General features: G+C 47.8%; 6 protein-coding genes across 6 annotated transcripts; 4 read left to right on the top strand and 2 right to left on the bottom strand.

Moving 5' to 3' along the window:
* The first annotated feature begins 666 nt into the window (after window positions 1-666).
* EDB93DRAFT_637382 (uncharacterized protein) lies at window positions 667-2,274 on the top strand. The gene is made up of 9 exons (XM_041456939.1): window positions 667-769; window positions 820-874; window positions 935-1,132; window positions 1,200-1,276; window positions 1,335-1,436; window positions 1,485-1,544; window positions 1,595-1,682; window positions 1,735-2,021; window positions 2,073-2,274. Exons 1-9 carry the CDS (start codon window positions 746-748, stop codon window positions 2,127-2,129), a joined length of 948 nt encoding a protein of 315 aa, XP_041305390.1. The 5' UTR covers window positions 667-745; the 3' UTR covers window positions 2,130-2,274.
* Window positions 2,275-3,634: 1,360 nt separating this feature from the next.
* On the top strand, window positions 3,635-9,175 carry EDB93DRAFT_1338634 (exonuclease II). The gene is made up of 23 exons (XM_041455396.1): window positions 3,635-3,701; window positions 3,755-3,765; window positions 3,828-3,844; window positions 3,893-3,948; window positions 3,998-4,036; window positions 4,089-4,367; window positions 4,418-4,733; window positions 4,784-5,028; window positions 5,075-5,254; window positions 5,305-5,771; window positions 5,823-5,976; window positions 6,029-6,150; window positions 6,196-6,340; window positions 6,396-7,040; window positions 7,088-7,338; window positions 7,388-7,681; window positions 7,729-7,774; window positions 7,828-7,958; window positions 8,014-8,091; window positions 8,153-8,307; window positions 8,359-8,492; window positions 8,533-8,563; window positions 8,613-9,175. Exons 1-23 carry the CDS (start codon window positions 3,698-3,700, stop codon window positions 8,995-8,997), a joined length of 4,185 nt encoding a protein of 1,394 aa, XP_041305389.1. The 5' UTR covers window positions 3,635-3,697; the 3' UTR covers window positions 8,998-9,175.
* Window position 9,176: 1 nt separating this feature from the next.
* EDB93DRAFT_1329959 (mitochondrial carrier domain-containing protein) lies at window positions 9,177-10,487 on the bottom strand. The gene is made up of 5 exons (XM_041455156.1): window positions 10,332-10,487; window positions 10,200-10,278; window positions 9,993-10,138; window positions 9,879-9,942; window positions 9,177-9,828 (listed from the first exon to the last, which is right to left on the bottom strand). Exons 1-5 carry the CDS (start codon window positions 10,419-10,421, stop codon window positions 9,218-9,220), a joined length of 990 nt encoding a protein of 329 aa, XP_041305388.1. The 5' UTR covers window positions 10,422-10,487; the 3' UTR covers window positions 9,177-9,217.
* Window positions 10,488-10,576: 89 nt separating this feature from the next.
* EDB93DRAFT_1159945 (TBPIP-domain-containing protein) lies at window positions 10,577-11,726 on the top strand. Its single transcript, XM_041450013.1, has 6 exons — window positions 10,577-10,688; window positions 10,815-10,913; window positions 10,964-11,104; window positions 11,162-11,235; window positions 11,295-11,431; window positions 11,515-11,726. Exons 1-6 carry the CDS (start codon window positions 10,607-10,609, stop codon window positions 11,681-11,683), a joined length of 702 nt encoding a protein of 233 aa, XP_041305387.1. The 5' UTR covers window positions 10,577-10,606; the 3' UTR covers window positions 11,684-11,726.
* On the bottom strand, window positions 11,727-14,707 carry EDB93DRAFT_1159937 (uncharacterized protein). The gene is given in 6 exon segments (XM_041450012.1): window positions 11,727-12,777; window positions 12,830-13,407; window positions 13,420-13,527; window positions 13,579-14,081; window positions 14,129-14,544; window positions 14,601-14,707. 5 exon segments carry the CDS (start codon window positions 14,445-14,447, stop codon window positions 11,787-11,789), a joined length of 2,499 nt encoding a protein of 832 aa, XP_041305386.1. The 5' UTR covers window positions 14,448-14,544; window positions 14,601-14,707; the 3' UTR covers window positions 11,727-11,786.
* Window positions 14,708-14,812: 105 nt separating this feature from the next.
* Window positions 14,813-16,420, top strand: EDB93DRAFT_1159932 (uncharacterized protein). Its single transcript, XM_041450011.1, has 5 exons — window positions 14,813-15,015; window positions 15,074-15,197; window positions 15,259-15,500; window positions 15,551-15,645; window positions 15,697-16,420. Exons 1-5 carry the CDS (start codon window positions 14,890-14,892, stop codon window positions 16,190-16,192), a joined length of 1,083 nt encoding a protein of 360 aa, XP_041305385.1. The 5' UTR covers window positions 14,813-14,889; the 3' UTR covers window positions 16,193-16,420.
* The last annotated feature ends 288 nt before the right edge of the window (window positions 16,421-16,708 follow it).

The raw sequence follows: 16,708 nt of genomic DNA, 5'->3' as shown, positions 1-16,708 counted from the left end.
TATTTTTGTTGTGTGAGTGAGTGTGAGCTTATGTAATAACCAACGTTCTAATTCCAACCTTGATATTAATTGATCATCTCCACATGCTACACACGTCCAAAGTTAGCGACGAATAGAGAACTGAAACACATGTGCATGCGTCCTTATTCACAGCTTATATATTAACATCCACCCGATACTCAGGCTGGCAGGGTCAAGCGCTGTACCGTGTGTAGTCAGAAATTCTCGTTTCGGATCTATTCCGAGTCTAATCTCACACAGCCAAATCTCGCTTACTTTTGTTACTTTGTCATACGAATCGGCGATGTGGCCTCACAAGAATCCTAGCAAAAAGAGTACTAGGGCACATTGAAGACACGAGGTTGTCATAGATTCACCGGGTTACCGCAGGGGATGGTATAACAAAAAATAGACATGTTCATCTGATTCTGAACGTAAGTTGATCGCATAGCTGCCGTGCGCTCAAGTTGAACTTACTTCCGAGTTGAGGCAAGTTTGCACACAGGAAGCAACTCGGAGAATTGAAAACCCACTCAGGGCCGAGGTTATCGAAGCTCGACGCCGAGGTTGCAGTTCCCAATTTCCAATTGCGCTCATTGGCTGGCTTCTTTATTTACTTGAGGTGACGATATAAATCGTGGACTTGCATGTGTCAACACTCACTGACTCCGTACAATGGCAGACGTCCCACCAATAGTACAGCTGTAAGTAATACGAACCTTTTTCACCTACCACGCTTCTACTCATGGATTATAGAACAGGTCCTTTGGTAGGCTTATTCGGGTAGCCTGAAGGTTATCAAGCCTCATGTACTCGTAGGTTCTAGGATACCAGTTTAATTGGGGCTTGTATGGTGTTTTGACAACTCAGCTTTGTGAGTAACAATCGATGTCGTTGACATATACCTTGTGACGGAACTGTAACTCTGTACAAGACACCTATCATCAAGCAGGTTTTCGGGACAATCGATTGATCAAGTCCATTGTATACGGACTTTTTATTATTGAAACTCTACAACTCATCATGGCCACACACGACTCTTTTCACACTCTCGCATTAGGATGGGGAAATGATACAGACTTGTTGGACGTTTGGTTCTCTTGGTTTGATCTTCCGTTCCTAACGGGCATAAGTGCGTCTTCTCTGACCTCTACCAAACGAGAGAAACCGTATACTCATATGTCGTATCTTACCTGTAGCCAGCGCTACGATCCAGTGTTTCTATGCGTGGCGCCTCTACATCCTCAGCAAGTCGTATGTGTTAGCAATAACGATCGCAGCTGTGAGACCCAGTCAGATATGTCTTGTTAGTGTACTGAACGCTTCTGGTCCAGGTTGCATTAGTGCAGGGCTCCGCTGCAATGGCTGAAGGTCTCCAAATATTCATATCACAAAACGTACCAGGAACCCAGGTAGACACCTTCAAAACAACTGCAGTATGTGTTCTCTCTGTATTAGGAGGTTATATCCTTACTTGTCCACAGGTGTGGCTTGGGGGAACTGCGTTCTGCGATATCATAATTTGCTGCGGCATGTTCTATTTTGTAAGTTCCCAGTACCTACTCTCAAGTGCTATGTGTGACTTTGCCGCAAGCTTTCAAAAAGCCGTACTGGTTTTCGTACCACGGACTCACTGCTCAACAAGTTGATTAGGACAACTATAGAGACCGGCATGGTCACTGGTATGTTTCAACATCTTTTTCGTGTCTGTATTATTCACCGCTGACGATATAGCCGTGATTGCGATTATCGAGCTCACTCTATTTTTGACATTCGAGCACAATTTCTACCATGTGGTACCAGCATTTATGCTCTCGAAATTGTACAGCAATTCCTTCCTCGTCCTTCTTAATAGCCGCAGACGTAGTAATAAACGGTCAACATCAACCTCGGAAAGCTTTAATTCATTGCCGCAATTCTCCTCTTCAAGAGAGACTAACAGGACTGGCGCAATGAAAGTAGAATTTGCTCAACGGGCCTCCTCAGAGGATCTTGGAATGGTTAGCCTCTCAGAGACCGAAGTGCGACTTCCAAGTTGCCCTCCTCCCACACTGACTTATGCACTTCCATAGAATATCGACAAGCACCATAGAAATCCACCTCTTGATGGCGTGCTCTGCGATGTGTAACATACGCATACCATCAAACAAATCATACCTACATTCATATCTGGTCGTTCCCAGCCAGTTACAACTACTTGAACATGGATGATACAGAAATCCATGCAGTACTGATAGTACTGGATCACTTTTGTGACCCTTCCGCTTTCCTCATTTTTGGTCACTGTTTATTGTCCGTTTAACAATGTGATAGGATAGGTATTGTGTTCATGTACTAGTACGTGTGTTGCTTTCGATGACACCAAAAAATCTTGGCTTACACGAAGTTCTGATTGGTTAAACAACATGTGTCTGTCACATGTCGATTCAATGTCTACTGTTTATGGAAAATTTTCGTGCGTTTTATATTTTTGGACGATTCCTATGGTACCCGGGGCCCCAGGCTCCCAGCCCTACACGACACGCAAAGATCATATTAGAAGTTAGTGACACATCAGCACACTGCTGGCATCGTCAAAGACAAAACAGACCTGAGCGTTATGCGATCATCGAAAAAACCTGCTATCTCCACGAGCATCGACAGTTCATCCGCCGCCTCGCTGGCTCAGTCCACGGAACATATTAGCCTATAGCCTAATCCGAGGTCAAGCAGTCTCTTACTATGGTATCGATGATCAACAATATCATCGGGGAAAGCCGCAAACACCTCCAAGCCAACAGTCGCCTCATGCTACTCCTCGTTCTCTGCCCCGGTCATCGGGCTAAAATGCCACAAGGAAGCAAAAGACACGAACGGTAGGACATCCCGTGAGACGGTGCACGTATGAAGAGTAAAGATAGGGTTGCTCTATGAAAAAATACCATTCTTTGTTCATACCGACGGGAAGGTAGGGACGCCGTTGTAATCGGTTGGGTAGCAGAGGCCCAATTCCTTCTGAGGAATTTGCAAGGTCTTGTGCGCTAAGGTGGCCTCATATGGTCCAAGGAAAGGTGGGGTACGAATCGTACGATATTTGCAGCGTTGAAGCTTCGGTGAAGCCGGGTTAACTTTGTAATCGGATTAGTCCTGGTTGAAACATCGCTAGTTCAATTATAGTAGGTAAAAACGACTCACAAGCCCAAAGCACCATGATTTCGTAGTGTGATTGGCGTTGCCAGTGTGCCTATAAATAAGGATTGAAGCTATATACTGAGGCTGTCCGATGTCCAAGTCTCTGGAATCGTCCAGGACCACCCTAAGACCACCCCAAGTTCCTTGATGTAATCACTCTGAAACTGCATACGCGTGATTCACAGAGGATTTATCTCCTGGGAAGGAGAGAAGCATGGTGAAGGTCGGCGCTGCGTCGCTGACAAAAATTGTTCAGGCTCCCAGAATTGGTGATTCTGTCAGATTTTCTGACCACCTAACAATAAGCACTGCGGACGCCGTATACCGAGTAACCTTCCCGGTAATTGATGATCGAATCAATCACTCTTTGCGCAGTGCGCAATGCTGCTGAGTGGGCCGTACGGTGAAGGTTTGATCAATATTTGATGTACTTGGCTGTGCCGCGCGGCGCTTACGTAATAACACTCCCCCTTCTCAACCTCAATCGTCGCCGATCCTCAGTAACTGTACTCTTCCTTTCCTTGCTATGGGTATGTCTGTTTTCTAAGTTTTCTATACATGCTCACAGTTTTGCAACCTCTAGGAATCCCCAAGGTTCGTGCTTTCTTTATCCGTGAGATGTACATTCAAAGAGCTGAACGTCCTTCGCGCTGCAGTTTTTCCGTTATATTTCGTGAGTCAGGAGTTTATTATATGACCATGGAGTCTAAATTCTCGGCAGTGAGCGGTATCCGCTTACCTCGCAGTTGATCGAGGAGAACAAGATACCAGAATTCGGTGAGTTATCATGCTTACTCGGTATTCGCGCGCTGAAGTCTTCGAATAGACAACCTTTATCTTGACTTCAATGGAATCATTCATAACTGTGATTATTCCTTTGAGATACGGTTTAGACTGGTGTTCAAATTTTATTTTAGGCTCGCATCCAAACGATGAAGATGCGCACTTCCGGATGTCCGAAGAGCAAATATTCACCGCAATATTTGCATATGTAGATCTGCTATTTGGTAAGATAAAGCCAAAGAAACTTTTTTTTATGGCAGTGGACGGCGTAGCTCCACGGGCAAAGATGAACCAGCAACGAAGTCGCCGGTTTCGCACTGCCAAGGAAGCGAAGGAAATCAGAGAGAAGGCAGAGTCAAAAGGAGAAAAACTACCGGATGAGAAAGCGTTTGATAGTAATTGTATTACACCAGGTGCGCTCTGCGTTGTTTCAGATGGCACCACATCATTTATTCCGTCTTAGGTACTCCTTTCATGGTCAGGCTATCCGCGCAGCTACGATATTTTGTCAACAAGAAGATTACTGAAGATGCTAATTGGCGTGGCGTGCAAGTTGTACTATCCGGTCACGAGGTGCCGGGTGAAGGTGAACACAAGATCATGGAATACATTCGACTATCGAGAGCTCAACCTGATTATAATCCGAACGTGCGGCATTGTTTGTATGGTCTTGATGCCGACCTCATCATGCTTGGCCTTCTGAGTCATGATCCGCACTTCTGTCTCTTGCGAGAGGAAGTAAAATTTGGGCCGGCTGCGAAGAAAAAGGGTAACATCAGGTATTTCGTAGTTTTCGTCCATAGACAGATTAACTGAACGAAAGTGCAAGCCTGGAGAACCTCAACTTCTATCTTCTACATCTCTCGCTGATGCGTGAATACCTGGACCTTGAGTTTCGTGATATAGAAGACATTCTCACATTTGAATACAGTCTAGAGCGAGTCATCGATGACTTCATTCTACTGGCCGTCTTCGTCGGAAATGATTTTCTACCTAATCTTCCGGACTTACACATTCACGAGAATGGACTGGAGCGCCTGTTTGACGTGTACAAGAAGGTCTTACCGTCGCTGGGTGAGTCCCGAATTTCATTCCGTCGCACATTGGCTCACCGTTTTAGATGGTTATATAAACGAGGGTGGTGTCATTAACACCAAGCGACTGCAGGTCGTCCTGGACGAAATGACTATATGGGAGCGAGAGATATTCGAGAAAGAATACGCGGACTCGAACTGGTTCAAGGGAAAACGGAGCAAACACGTCCAAGAAATGGAACTTGCGCGCAAGCGTGCTAATCTTGGTGCAGTCCTCTACTCTTCCTATCGACAACCAACAATTAACACATATTAGTTCTTACGCGCCCTCAACGAGACATTTTCGATCAAGTACAGCAGTTTGTCTTGCAACATCGCGGGAAACCGTCACAGCACCGAACTACAACCCTGACAATGCCTAATACGTTTCCCGCTCGGGAACGGAAGTTCATTAGCACTTTGGCGGAGGAGTTGCACCTGTCTGTTACTTGGGATGAGTATGATGAGGACGACCAGAATCTTGTCACATGGCGACTTCCCGGAGTTTTAGACGAACCGACTGCAGAACTTGATGTCGAGCGTGTTAATGGAGACGGAAATAGTGAGGGTGAGTGGGAAGATGTGGACGAGGAAGATGAAGAAGGCAGGGCTGCAGTGGATCGAGTGTTGAAGAAATTCGACAAAGCACCTGTGATGGATGATGATGAAGGTGGAGGTTTTGACGCTCGACACGAACAATCCATCAATGACAAAATGGCGGAATGGAAGAGAGGGTATTACAAGGTGCGTTCCCGCACCGTATCATGTTTGTTAGACCGATCGTTTGAATGGTAGGAGAAACTTGGGATCTCCTATGACGACCCCAAAGAAATGCACGACCTGATATACCGCTATGCAGAGGGCCTACAATGGGTTATGCATTACTATTACAGTGGGATCGCCTCCTGGGGATGGTTTTACAATTACCATTACGCACCCCGCATATCTGGTACTTTTTGCATTCATTGTCCTCGTTGCACTGCGTTCACAATTTCTTCAAGATTTATGCGGCCTTGGCGACATGTTGTTCTCATTCGAACTAGGAAAACCTTTCCATCCTTTTGAACAACTCATGGGCGTCCTTCCGTCCGCAAGCATGGAACATATTCCGATGGCATATCAAGTATGTTTAGTAGCCAATGTCGTGCATTAGACTAATCGTCCATAGGACCTAATGTACGATCTAAACTCGCCGATATTGGACTTCTACCCCCTCGAATTCGAGCAAGACCTAAATGGGAAAAAGCAAGAATGGGAAGCGATTGTCAAGATTCCCTTCATTGACGAGAAGCGGCTGTTACGAGCAATGAATTGTGAGTGGCAAGTTCCGCTTTTTTGCTGTGATTCATCATTATTCCATGCATGCAGCCCGAGAACATAGGTTGACGCCAGAAGAACGCCGCCGCAATGGCTTCGGAACCAGCACAAGATTTATCTTCAATCCTGGAGAGTTCACAGTCTACCCTTCATCATTGCCGGATTTCTTCCCTCCCATATATCGTTGCACATGCAAGATGGAATCTTTTGATCTACCAACTCTTGACGGACTGCATCTCGTGCCGGGACTATGCGAAGGTGTATGTCTCGGTGCGGAAGCCCTCGCTGGATTCCCCTCCCTGGATACATTACCCCACACAGCGCAATTAGGATTCCACGGCGTCAATGTACACGGTTCCGAAAGCCGCAATAAGTCAATGATAGTTCATATACAAAATCCTCACGAAAACCGCAAGGTAGAGGACATTGCCAAGGAAATGGTTGGCAAACGCACTTTCATCGGATGGCCATTCTTGCAAGAGGGGCTAGTCACCGCCGTGTCCGATTCGTTGTTTAAATACGAGAAGTTGGTAATCGTGCCCGGCACCCCGGCAAAGGTTGTTTCAAATCCACATTCCAACCAGGGCTTGAGCCATTGGAAGGGCAAAGCTGAGCGGATCGACTCGGTATATTCAAAGAAATGTGGAGTGATCACTGGTGACATCGATGTCCTAGTGCACGTTCGTCCGCTAAAAGGTGCGTGCTGGTTCTTTCTGGACGTTCGTTTTTACATATTCGTGCAGGTTTGAAACGTTTGGAATCGGGCGCATTAGTTAAGGACTACGAAGGACCTGAAAAGGAACTCGAACAAGCCGTCCAGATGGTCATCTCAGAAGTTGCTTCTGAAGATCCCAGGTTCCTCGAGCAGGATGCTCCACCCTTGTCAGAGGAATTTCCTGATGGAACGAACATTTTCTTCCTGGGCGAACACGCGTATGGCGCGGCTGCCCAGGTGTCTTCAACTACCGACAGCGCTTTGTCTATTGTTTTGGCAGTATGTCGCAATGCCCTACCACAATCTATCTCTCTAAATGACCTCGTAGTTCTTCCCTTCAGATAAAACAGAGAATCAAAAGTTCAAGACTATTGTGGACAGTCGTGTTTCCCAGTATTACTTGCCATCGTTCAAAGCAGCTTCCGCAATCGGAATGTCACCCAGAGCACTCTCGAAGATCACATCAAGCTTCATGGTTCTAACATCCGATCATCAAAAGAACAATCTCGGACTAAGCATCAAGTTCGAGGCCAAGAGCTTGAAGGTTGTTGACTACTCGCGGAAGACTGGTCGCTATTGGGAATTTAGTGAGAAGGCAGTTGATCTCATTCGTGAATATAAAGTTGGTCTTATTCAAATCGCATTTGAATTGGAACTCAGTCCTTTCAGGATAAATTCCCAGAAATCTTCGCGGTTCTGGACCAAGGGGGCGACGGTAAGAGGTTAGAATAGCCCAATAATTTCTTGATCTCAACTCCAGGATGATAGATATGGCCCGCGATACGGACATCTTTGACTCTCACGCTGATGCCAGGGTCAAGGAAGTAAAGTCGTGGCTCAAATCGAAGGGGGTCCGAGATCTTGAGCCAGTTTCCCTCTTCTCGGACAGCCTAGCAAAGGTATGTCAGAATCACTGTTTATACCGTGTCGTGTTTCACTCAAAACTGCCTTTAGAGTACCGTCAAAGAAATCGAAGCGGTTGCCGATGACATCAATAAGAACAGATCCAAAGCAACAATCAAAAAAGCTATTGTGAAGAACATCCCCTCGCCACGCAGTTCTAAAACCATCGCACGCTATTTATCGACTCCAGAACCAGCGCTTTTCTCTGGGAGACAGGGTTATTATGGTTCAAGATTCGGGTGGAGTTCCGTTGTCTGCCAAGGGTGTTGTTGTTGGGTTGAACTCGAAGTCGATGGATGTCGTGTGGGATGTGCCATTTATGTCTGGTACAACGCTCGGGGACAGGTAGGTGGAACACTTCTTCTGGCTTGGGACATCTAAACTTGTAATTTGTAGATGTTCTCAGTATCGAGGTTCGACTGTGGAGTTCAATTCATGTCTAAACCTAAGCGACCACCAATTCATTGCTTCTACTTCCCCTGGCTCAACTTATCCTCATCGTCCAAATGTTCCTTTCAAACCCCGACCTGGTGCGTATCCAGCCATCCACCCTGCTTCCTGGGCATCAAGCTGTTGCTGGATTCCGTTCTGCTGCACAGAGGTGACGTTCTTACGCTCACGGGTTATATACAATGCTGACTTCCGCCCAGTCAACATCAACCACCTGTGGCAATTATGTCCAATCCAAACCGGGGCCGAGGAGGGCTTGTTGCTCGCGTACCTCGTGGAGGCCCTCCCTTCAATGGCCACGCAGGACCACCAAATGGGCGTGGTGGACCTACAGCAAGCGGTCATCCTGCATTGATAACAGAAGGCAGCTCAGGAGGCGAAGCTTCTGGATCGATATCGCAACCTGCCATGAACGCTAACCATGACAATGGTGCACCAAGCAGAGGCGTTGCGGTCCATCGTCCATATCTACATCCCAGAGGTAGTTCGCGAGGACGAGGGTTTGTGCCGCATTTTGATCGTGGGAGAGGAAGGAGTTACCGAGGAAGGGGACGAGGTGCTGTCGTTCACTCCGAGTCTTCATGAGCTCCATGTATTTTCACCTACCTATCTGTAGCCTTGCTTTTCCTTCATGTAATTTGATTTGCACTGTGTTATTCGCTCGATGTGGTTTTCGATGATACTCACTTGACCACGTCACTCATACTATCATTACTATGTCCACCAGGGAAGTTCGCGTTTTGGCCGCAAGGACAATACCTCGACGTTTGCACGGAAAAATGTTATCTTTTGACGGATCGATAGTCTAATATCTAAACACCCAACAAACTTTGCCTCCTTGCCAAACAGCAAAACTGATGGCAGTCATGGGTATCATCTTCAAGTAACCTATTCCTAATCCGACATAGAAACCTCTCCACCCTCCACTTGAGTACACAGCACGTACAGTCTCTCCCCACCGTAGCCACCTATCTGGTCTAGTTAAACCTCCAACTTGCATTCGCCGACGAACGACCTCAAAAGGATACGACACAGTCTGCGAAATTGCACCAGAAACAGCACCAATGGCAAGATTTGCCAAGGAGTGAGGTCGCTTGGAGTGGTCATCTATTACTGGGAAGAAATGCGCTCGCAAGAAATCCCAAGTGAGAAATGCCGTGCCAGCGTAGGGAATCATGCCCACCATGGTCACGGTGAAGCCACGGTAAAATTTGAGGACGGGAAAGCGCTCAAAGATTTGCACCGTTGTGGTCCGCGTTACAGGGGAAGGTGGGGAACCTTCGTTATATATGACGCGCATAGCTCTGAGAAATGAGGGACGCGTCTGGCCAGCAGAAAGACTAGATAGGCGACTATGGAATGCCATGCGTACGCGGACCAACTCGAGTGGATAAGTAAAAGTAACGCAGGTCATGCCTGTGGGAAATGCGATTGTATGAAAGGACATGACTGAGGGCCTGGCTCACCTGCAAGAGCGCCAGCAGCAAACCGTCGAAAATTTGTTTCTTTATCCCTATTAGGTATCACAAGCTGCATCGTACAGTAAGCAAGGGTGTACAGGAGTGGAATAGTGGACGTACCGCTCTCCATTGGTCATAGGTCATAAACTTTATGGCTGCGTACGGAAATATGCGTATAAGAGTCGCAGAGTGGCCTTGCAGCAATCCTCTGGCACCTCCATCTCTGTATATTGCGAGTCCGGCTCGATAAGCTCCGGTCCAGGTTCCTTTGGAGGTATGAAGTCAGTCTAGAGGTAGATGCAGAGATACGCTGTCTAGTATACACACCGGCATACTTCTGGAAATCAGGGTTTGAAGCTTGGAAGAGGATCTTGACTCTGTCAAGGGGGGCGACTGCCGTCTTCGCCTATAGATGCGGTGTCAATTGACTGCAGAGAGAATGAGAAAAACAAGGCATACGATACATCCTGCCAAACCACCAGCAATTCCAGAGCGAATAGCATAGTCGAATGAACTTTTGTCTCGCTGGCGAGAGACAGTAGAACTCATGAATACCCCAAGCGCTGTTGTTATGTGTGGACGACGCACTCATGCAGGGAGCGGAGGATGAGTTACTCCCCGAAGCAAAGCCGAAACGGACAAAATCACAAGCGATGTCCTTTACACGTGACTCCAAAGCGTCACTGACCGGGCCGTGACCCATCATCAACTTGAACATCGCTTTCACATCGTCAATGGCTAGCAAAGCGAAAGGCTCAGATGTAAAGGTCCTCAAAGGTCAAGAAGGTGAGGCCCAATTGCTACTATCTCATACATGTCTCACTTCGCATCAGCCGAAGATGCAATATTACAATATCTGAAAAGAGTGACCCAGAAAAAGGCGCATATATGCGCTATACTGACATGAAATGCAACAGATGAACCGTCCTTTTGGTGCTGTAGATGTCGCTGCCAACCTCAAAGGTGCAGTGCCAAAGGCTACAACGCAGAAGATCCTCGTCGCTCTAGCAGAAAAGGGGGAGATTGTGCAGAAAACATATGGTGCGTATAGCTTTATAAACAAGAATTTCTTGCATTTACGACCTATCGAGGGAAAACGAGCTTCTTCGTTGCAAATCAGGCTAGCATTGACACGGTTCCTGCTGACAAGCTTACAGAACTCGAGCTCGAGTGCAAGACGGTCGAGGACACTAACAATGCATTCGCAGTAGAGGTCAAAGCTATAACAGCAGGTAAACGCTAAACGAAAGCAACCGCAACCATCTTATATATAATCTCAACCGCGAAAGAAATATCAAAACTCAAAAATTGTCCAACGGACGAAGAACTCGAGGCCCAGATTGGGAGCACGAAAATGAAGTCAGTAAACGACTCTCACTTGTTTTGAAAGAACCAATATGACCTACTTTTGTCCCAACAAAGATAGCGCAACTCACCGACAGACTCGTCCCACTGCGCTCTGGTGCACCGCTCATTTCTGCTGAGGAACTTGTCAAGATCGACGCCGACTGGACAAAGTGGCGAGCAGAATGGATTCGACGAAGAAAAGTATTCATGACGTTAGTTCTTTACTCACCCACTGACACTTCCAGGCCATTAAAGCATCCAATACATAAAAACGTTTTACTAATCACCAAGATAGTTTTTGGCAGCTTGCAACAGATTCACTCCCACCCCAAGAAGCCGAGACGCTCCTCGAAGATTTAGGGATGGAGTTTGATACTACAGAACACAAGATACTCGAGAAGGGACCGTTGTGTGCTATGCAAGGTGCAAACGTGCGTGGTAACCTCAAGAGGAAGCGGGAATAGTCATTCATCTCAGCGTCTTGCACACCTATCCGTTTATTCATGTGCTTGTAAACATACATAATGAAGACTGAGAAAGAAATGAAAAGTATACAACGATCGATGATTAGAAATCGAATGCTGGACTCTGCCATCCCCTCCGCTTCTCCTCCTCCCTCTTCTTATGTTCGACGCTTTCCTTGAAACTCTGCACCTGCTTTAAACCTTCCTTGCCGACCTGCTCTACCTGTTCAACGGCAGTCGTCGCACCTTCCAAGACACCTCCGACTTCCGCACCATGAATCCTTTCTGCAAGCGGCTCTGCATGAGTTCCCAAGGGACCTCTCTTCTCCCCCGCAAGAATCTGTGGTTCCGCGCCCATCGCGATCTTTGCGTTGCCAGCCAAATCATCCTTGACAATTCCTGTCCCAGTTGCTCTCCAACCAGATAGCAAGCCACTCTCCATCCGCCGGAGCTTCCCTATCTCGCTCCACATTGCAGCAACGACAGATGACGTAGTCCCAAGTCCAGCATCCTCGAACACCTCTGAGCGTCGTCCAATATCAAACGCCAAAGCATCGGCAGTATCGAACAACCCCCGTATTTGCTCTTCGAGGGTGCGTGAAATCGCCTCGCGGAAACGAAGCATGATGACAGGCCTGAAGACGGATGCGAGGATGGGATGGTTGGACTGCTTGACTTGCAAGTTGATATCTTCCGCCACGTTCACCTCGATGCGCTCGATCTTAAAGAAGCGTCCAAGAAGCTCACGCTCCCGGAGACCTTCGGGCGTGTTTGGGATCAAGCGGAACTTGAGATCGATATCGATACCCTTTGGTGGCAGACTAAACTCCATGAGACCTGTGAAGTCCTTGGGCCCGACAATAGCAGTCTTGTCCCTGTAGAAGAATGATACCTCTTGAAGCGCGAGCTGGACTGCTTGCATCCGGATGTGTGTGAGTGTGCCAATGGCAGTGGTGGTTGACTGCGGCCCAGCGGGGGCAGTGATGTCGACGTCAGTGATATTGCGAATGTAGACGTGCCCAGGAAGCAAGCTCAACGACGAGATGTTGAAATTCTCGAGCACAAATTCGATCTCATTATCAACATACTCGGTTCTATCAAGCTCGTCAACGAATGCTGAAAACGCGAGTTACCTCAGGAACTCACCGTGGAGTCGGAATGTCCTCGATAACGCGCAAGAGGCGTGGTGCATAAACGTTGAACACGTCCTGCCAGAACCATGAGGCCTGATCGAGGGCAAACTGCATACCAATGCGTCCGCCCGTGCCAACGCTCTGCGCCAAGTCTTGACCAAACGTAGCATGTGCCTTCCGCACACGCTGCAGGTCTACATCTCTTGAGATCGCCTGTTGGAACTCATGAAGCTCCTCCCTGAGAGCCTGCACATCCTCTTTCCACTTGCGCGCTGCATTTGAGTCTTGGTCAAGAAGCTGCCTCCAGCGCTCCCCTAGCTGTTGGTGCATGTGACGAGCTTCTTCTGATCGTGCATAGGCAGGTTCATCGAGACTCTTCCGGACATGAGCGAAGAAATCGTTGAACCACTTCTTTAGGTCCTCGTCATTCCTGACGTGTACAGCGCACAGACGGGCCTTGGCGATGACGTCATTCAAGGACTTACCACCAGCGGCGCGCTCGACGAGAGTGCGTATGCCATGAAGGGCTTTAAGCACATGCTTATCTTTTGATGGATCGTCAATGAGGGACTCGAGCGACGTAGACTGATTCGTAGACTGATTAATATTAGCAGCAGTGTCAAGAGATTTGTTGATCCACTTCGACACGATGTTGAAAAGTGTGGAGATGGCGCGGTGATAGTCTTCGTCCTTCTGCGCACGTTCACAGATCTGCGCAAAATACTGTGAGCACTGTAAGGTCTGACCAAAGAAAAAACAAACATTATAATAGGTCTCCTGCAGGCGAATACGTGTGCGCTCAGCCATTTCTTCAGCGGATGCCTTCACCTTTTGCCCAACGCCTATACCCTTGAGTCCGGCCTCTTTTGCGGTATCCATCGTGTTCTCAAATTTCGCCTTCATGTCCTCCTCGCGCTCCCGCTCAATTTCTTCAGGGGTCTTTAGCTTGCGCCCCAGATTGTCCCGTTCACCTTGCTGCACCTCTGTATCGAGCTCGCGTATGCTTTGCTTGGTGTAAACGGCTCCGGTTTCAATACCCCCTGCGAGGTCAGCCATCGCCAGACGCGCAAAGGACGCAAAGTCATTCAGGAGGACATTTCCTTCATCGCTGACGTTTGTCCACAGAATGTGTAGAAGAGTACGAATGGTGGAGCGGATGGAATGGATATCGGAAGAAGCTTCATCTATATCAATTGCTTCTACACGCATGTCTGAGAAATCTCCCTCAGAGAGGTGCCAGAGAACTTGTTGCAAGAGGTTGTCATCTGTACCGCAATCAGATTTGAGGATTGAGGGAAGTTGAAATGCTCACAATTTTTATTGTTCCCAAGTTTTTTATAGGCAATGAGGAGGTCTTGTATAGCGCGCGCAAGAACTTTGCCCGGCTCGCTGATCTTTCCTGTTTCGGGAGATTCGACGCTGGCGACAATATTCTGGAGTGTCCAGTCGATTGCAGTATCCACCTGCTTCTGGGTGGGGAGCTTGCCTGCGGCGAGAGCAGCAATAACAGAAGATAATTTGTCCATGGTGTGAAGTTGACGGTGAGGAGAGTGGGGCCGGTGGAGTGTTATAAAGACCCAAACTTTATAGGGGCTCGTGATAGAAAGGAGGAATGACGCACATGAATACATGACGTGTTGTCGAACTGGTGTGATGACACAGGAGCAGCTCGCAGAATACCATAGCTATAAGCTCATTGATGACCCACTGTTGAACGATCCACGACTTCTTTACATAAACGACATCATTGATCAGTCGCATCCACGATGCAGGTAAGTGTATACCATAAATTTGAGGCCACATTATTGTGAGCACACTCTGCAGGACGAACAAGCACGTAGGAGGCCTCAGAGCACACTCTGCAGGACGAACAAGCATGTAGGAAGCCTCATGAACGGTGACGTGATCTAAGTATAGCAGTCCCTGTTCTATTTCCGGTGTCTAAAATTATTTTTGAGCCTTGGATATATAATAACCGAGTGCGTGTTTTGCCCCATTTTTTTTTACTCGCTTCCTAACTCCATTATAAAACCAGAACGTTCTTTGTTTCCTCACCACCATTGACTTTGAGACATGTCTCGCTCCACTCTTTCCGTCCTTCTAGCCATCGCCGCGACTTCAAAATTCGTTTCTGCTCAACCTGATCCGGCCGACCCAACACCACTTGTCGACAAAACTTATGCATACCCGTCAGGAATCGTGAGCTTCAGGTCCTCTTTCGTTATGCACTGTGTTCACATAGGATCAAATTTTCAAGCCTTACCAAGTCGACTACAACACCGCTGCTATCCGTGGCCCTCAGACAGGCTACAACATCTGTAACTCCACCACAGAGAACCAGAATTCCTTGTGCCAAACCTCAATGGTGAACCACATCGACGGTGCGTTCTCTTGTCAACAACACTGCATGTGTTCATTCGTAACGTCCACATTATTTTTTAGATTTCTGCTTATGGGCACCACCCATCCCCAACTCCACTATCGGCGATACTGAACAGGAGGAGGTTGCATGGTGCACAAAGCCTGGTCACGGCACTCGTCTCATTCCCAATGGTGCCCTTCAGGGTGTTCAGTATCTCGTCACATCGGAGTACATTCAAATCGCTGGTTTTATCGACCAGACTCAGGTTAACATGAACGCTCAAGACTATGGAGGAGAACTCGACCCTCATGGTGCTGACCTTGTGAGTCTTCCACATTTGTCGATTAGAGTTGAACTGACTTGGTCATTCAGCGTGGGAATCCTCTCGGAGGTTTGATGTACTCCAACGCGTTCCCAAGCAACGGTGGCAACAACAACTCCTACCAGCAAGTTATCGACTGGACGAAGTAAGTCGTTGAACTCGGGTCAGTTCTCTTTTTCGTGCTCACGAACCACAGCTTCATGGGTGGCGATGCCTTTTGTATCACAATCTGTGATCCTGCTTCTAGCAGCGCAAACCAGTCCGCTTACTGCCAGAACATCTACGACCGCATGGGATGTTCTTACAACATGCCCAACAATGCCCAGAACGGTACCTTCGAGGTTTGCGACTCCGACCTGAAGATTCCTGCTGGTCTCTACGTCACCGGCGGCGTTACCATGACTTACACTCAACCAAATTCCGGCGTCGTCGACCCACCCTACACCGCTTTCACTCCCGCCTCGTCCAACTGCGTGACTTACGCCAGCTCCGCCCTCTATACTGGCCTCGCCACAGTCACCCCTACCGGTGTCTCCGCTTCAGCGAGCGGCGCTACCGCTAAGGCCTCTTCGACTGGCTCGAACACGGCTGGTGCTGCCGCTGCAACCCACAGCGGCGGTGCTGTCGCTCTTGGCGTTTCGACCCTTGCCGGTGTCACTGGTACCCTCTTCGCCATGATCTTCCTCTCATGAATCCACTGTGCTGCTGACTATATCCTTTAGCCTTGCATATGCTAATATACCTGTACACTGACATTCATGATAGTAGTGGGTTATCTGTGTTACCTTCACTGAGACGATTGTTGTTGCATGCAACGATGGACTTGTTCATTTTTACCTTCGGAGTGACTCATGATGTTTGTTATTACTGTTTGGACCATAACGCACGAACTGGAATATAACAACTTGGTTACTGTCTCATTTGGTGTGTTTGCCCTCCATGTACGTGATGAGGGCGGATGAAACGGCGGTGATCATAAATCTTGAACTTGATATATCCGTCCCCTATTGTCAAGGTGGGTACTGTCTGGTCATTTTCTCGTTTCCGCAGTGGTAGCTGTGTTTATGGTTCGCGCAACACGCCATTTGGGGAATGCGTCTAGTAACTCTAGTTTGTATCATAGCGACTCAGTTGTGATGACCAATCACCGAGTTGCGGTGGGTGTTTAATTAGCACAATTGAGACCTTCATTTATGCTCAAGTGTCGT

The sequence above is a fragment of the Suillus bovinus genome (assembly GCF_016758785.1).
Source record: "Suillus bovinus strain UH-Sbo-P2 chromosome Unknown EDB93scaffold_48, whole genome shotgun sequence".
Lineage (NCBI taxonomy): Eukaryota > Fungi > Basidiomycota > Agaricomycetes > Boletales > Suillaceae > Suillus > Suillus bovinus.
This window is presented reverse-complemented; position numbering and strand designations above follow the sequence as displayed.

Coding starts and splice junctions, on each gene's coding strand:
- EDB93DRAFT_637382 (XM_041456939.1), top strand. CDS start 746: ATGGATTATAGAACAGGTCCTTTG. Junction 770..819: donor ATTATAGAACAGGTCCTTTG/GTAGGCTTATTC, acceptor ATGTACTCGTAG/GTTCTAGGATACCAGTTTAA. Junction 1,545..1,594: donor GCTGCGGCATGTTCTATTTT/GTAAGTTCCCAG, acceptor CTTTGCCGCAAG/CTTTCAAAAAGCCGTACTGG.
- EDB93DRAFT_1338634 (XM_041455396.1), top strand. Junction 5,029..5,074: donor GAAGGTCTTACCGTCGCTGG/GTGAGTCCCGAA, acceptor TCACCGTTTTAG/ATGGTTATATAAACGAGGGT. Junction 7,682..7,728: donor ATCTCATTCGTGAATATAAA/GTTGGTCTTATT, acceptor CAGTCCTTTCAG/GATAAATTCCCAGAAATCTT.
- EDB93DRAFT_1329959 (XM_041455156.1), bottom strand. CDS start 10,421: ATGAGTTCTACTGTCTCTCGCCAGCGAGACAAAAGTTCATTCGACTAT. Junction 10,279..10,331: donor GTGGTTTGGCAGGATGTATC/GTATGCCTTGTT, acceptor CCGCATCTATAG/GCGAAGACGGCAGTCGCCCC. Junction 9,829..9,878: donor TGCTGCTGGCGCTCTTGCAG/GTGAGCCAGGCC, acceptor CATTTCCCACAG/GCATGACCTGCGTTACTTTT.
- EDB93DRAFT_1159945 (XM_041450013.1), top strand. CDS start 10,607: ATGGCTAGCAAAGCGAAAGGCTCAGATGTAAAGGTCCTCAAAGGTCAA. Junction 10,689..10,814: donor ATTGCTACTATCTCATACAT/GTCTCACTTCGC, acceptor TTGGTGCTGTAG/ATGTCGCTGCCAACCTCAAA. Junction 10,914..10,963: donor GATTGTGCAGAAAACATATG/GTGCGTATAGCT, acceptor CGACCTATCGAG/GGAAAACGAGCTTCTTCGTT.
- EDB93DRAFT_1159937 (XM_041450012.1), bottom strand. CDS start 14,447: ATGTATTCATGTGCGTCATTCCTCCTTTCTATCACGAGCCCCTATAAA. Junction 13,528..13,578: donor TGCAGGAGACCTATTATAAT/GTTTGTTTTTTC, acceptor TATTTTGCGCAG/ATCTGTGAACGTGCGCAGAA. Junction 12,778..12,829: donor GAGGACATTCCGACTCCACG/GTGAGTTCCTGA, acceptor CGAGCTTGATAG/AACCGAGTATGTTGATAATG.
- EDB93DRAFT_1159932 (XM_041450011.1), top strand. CDS start 14,890: ATGTCTCGCTCCACTCTTTCCGTCCTTCTAGCCATCGCCGCGACTTCA. Junction 15,016..15,073: donor ATGCATACCCGTCAGGAATC/GTGAGCTTCAGG, acceptor CAAATTTTCAAG/CCTTACCAAGTCGACTACAA. Junction 15,198..15,258: donor AATGGTGAACCACATCGACG/GTGCGTTCTCTT, acceptor ATTATTTTTTAG/ATTTCTGCTTATGGGCACCA.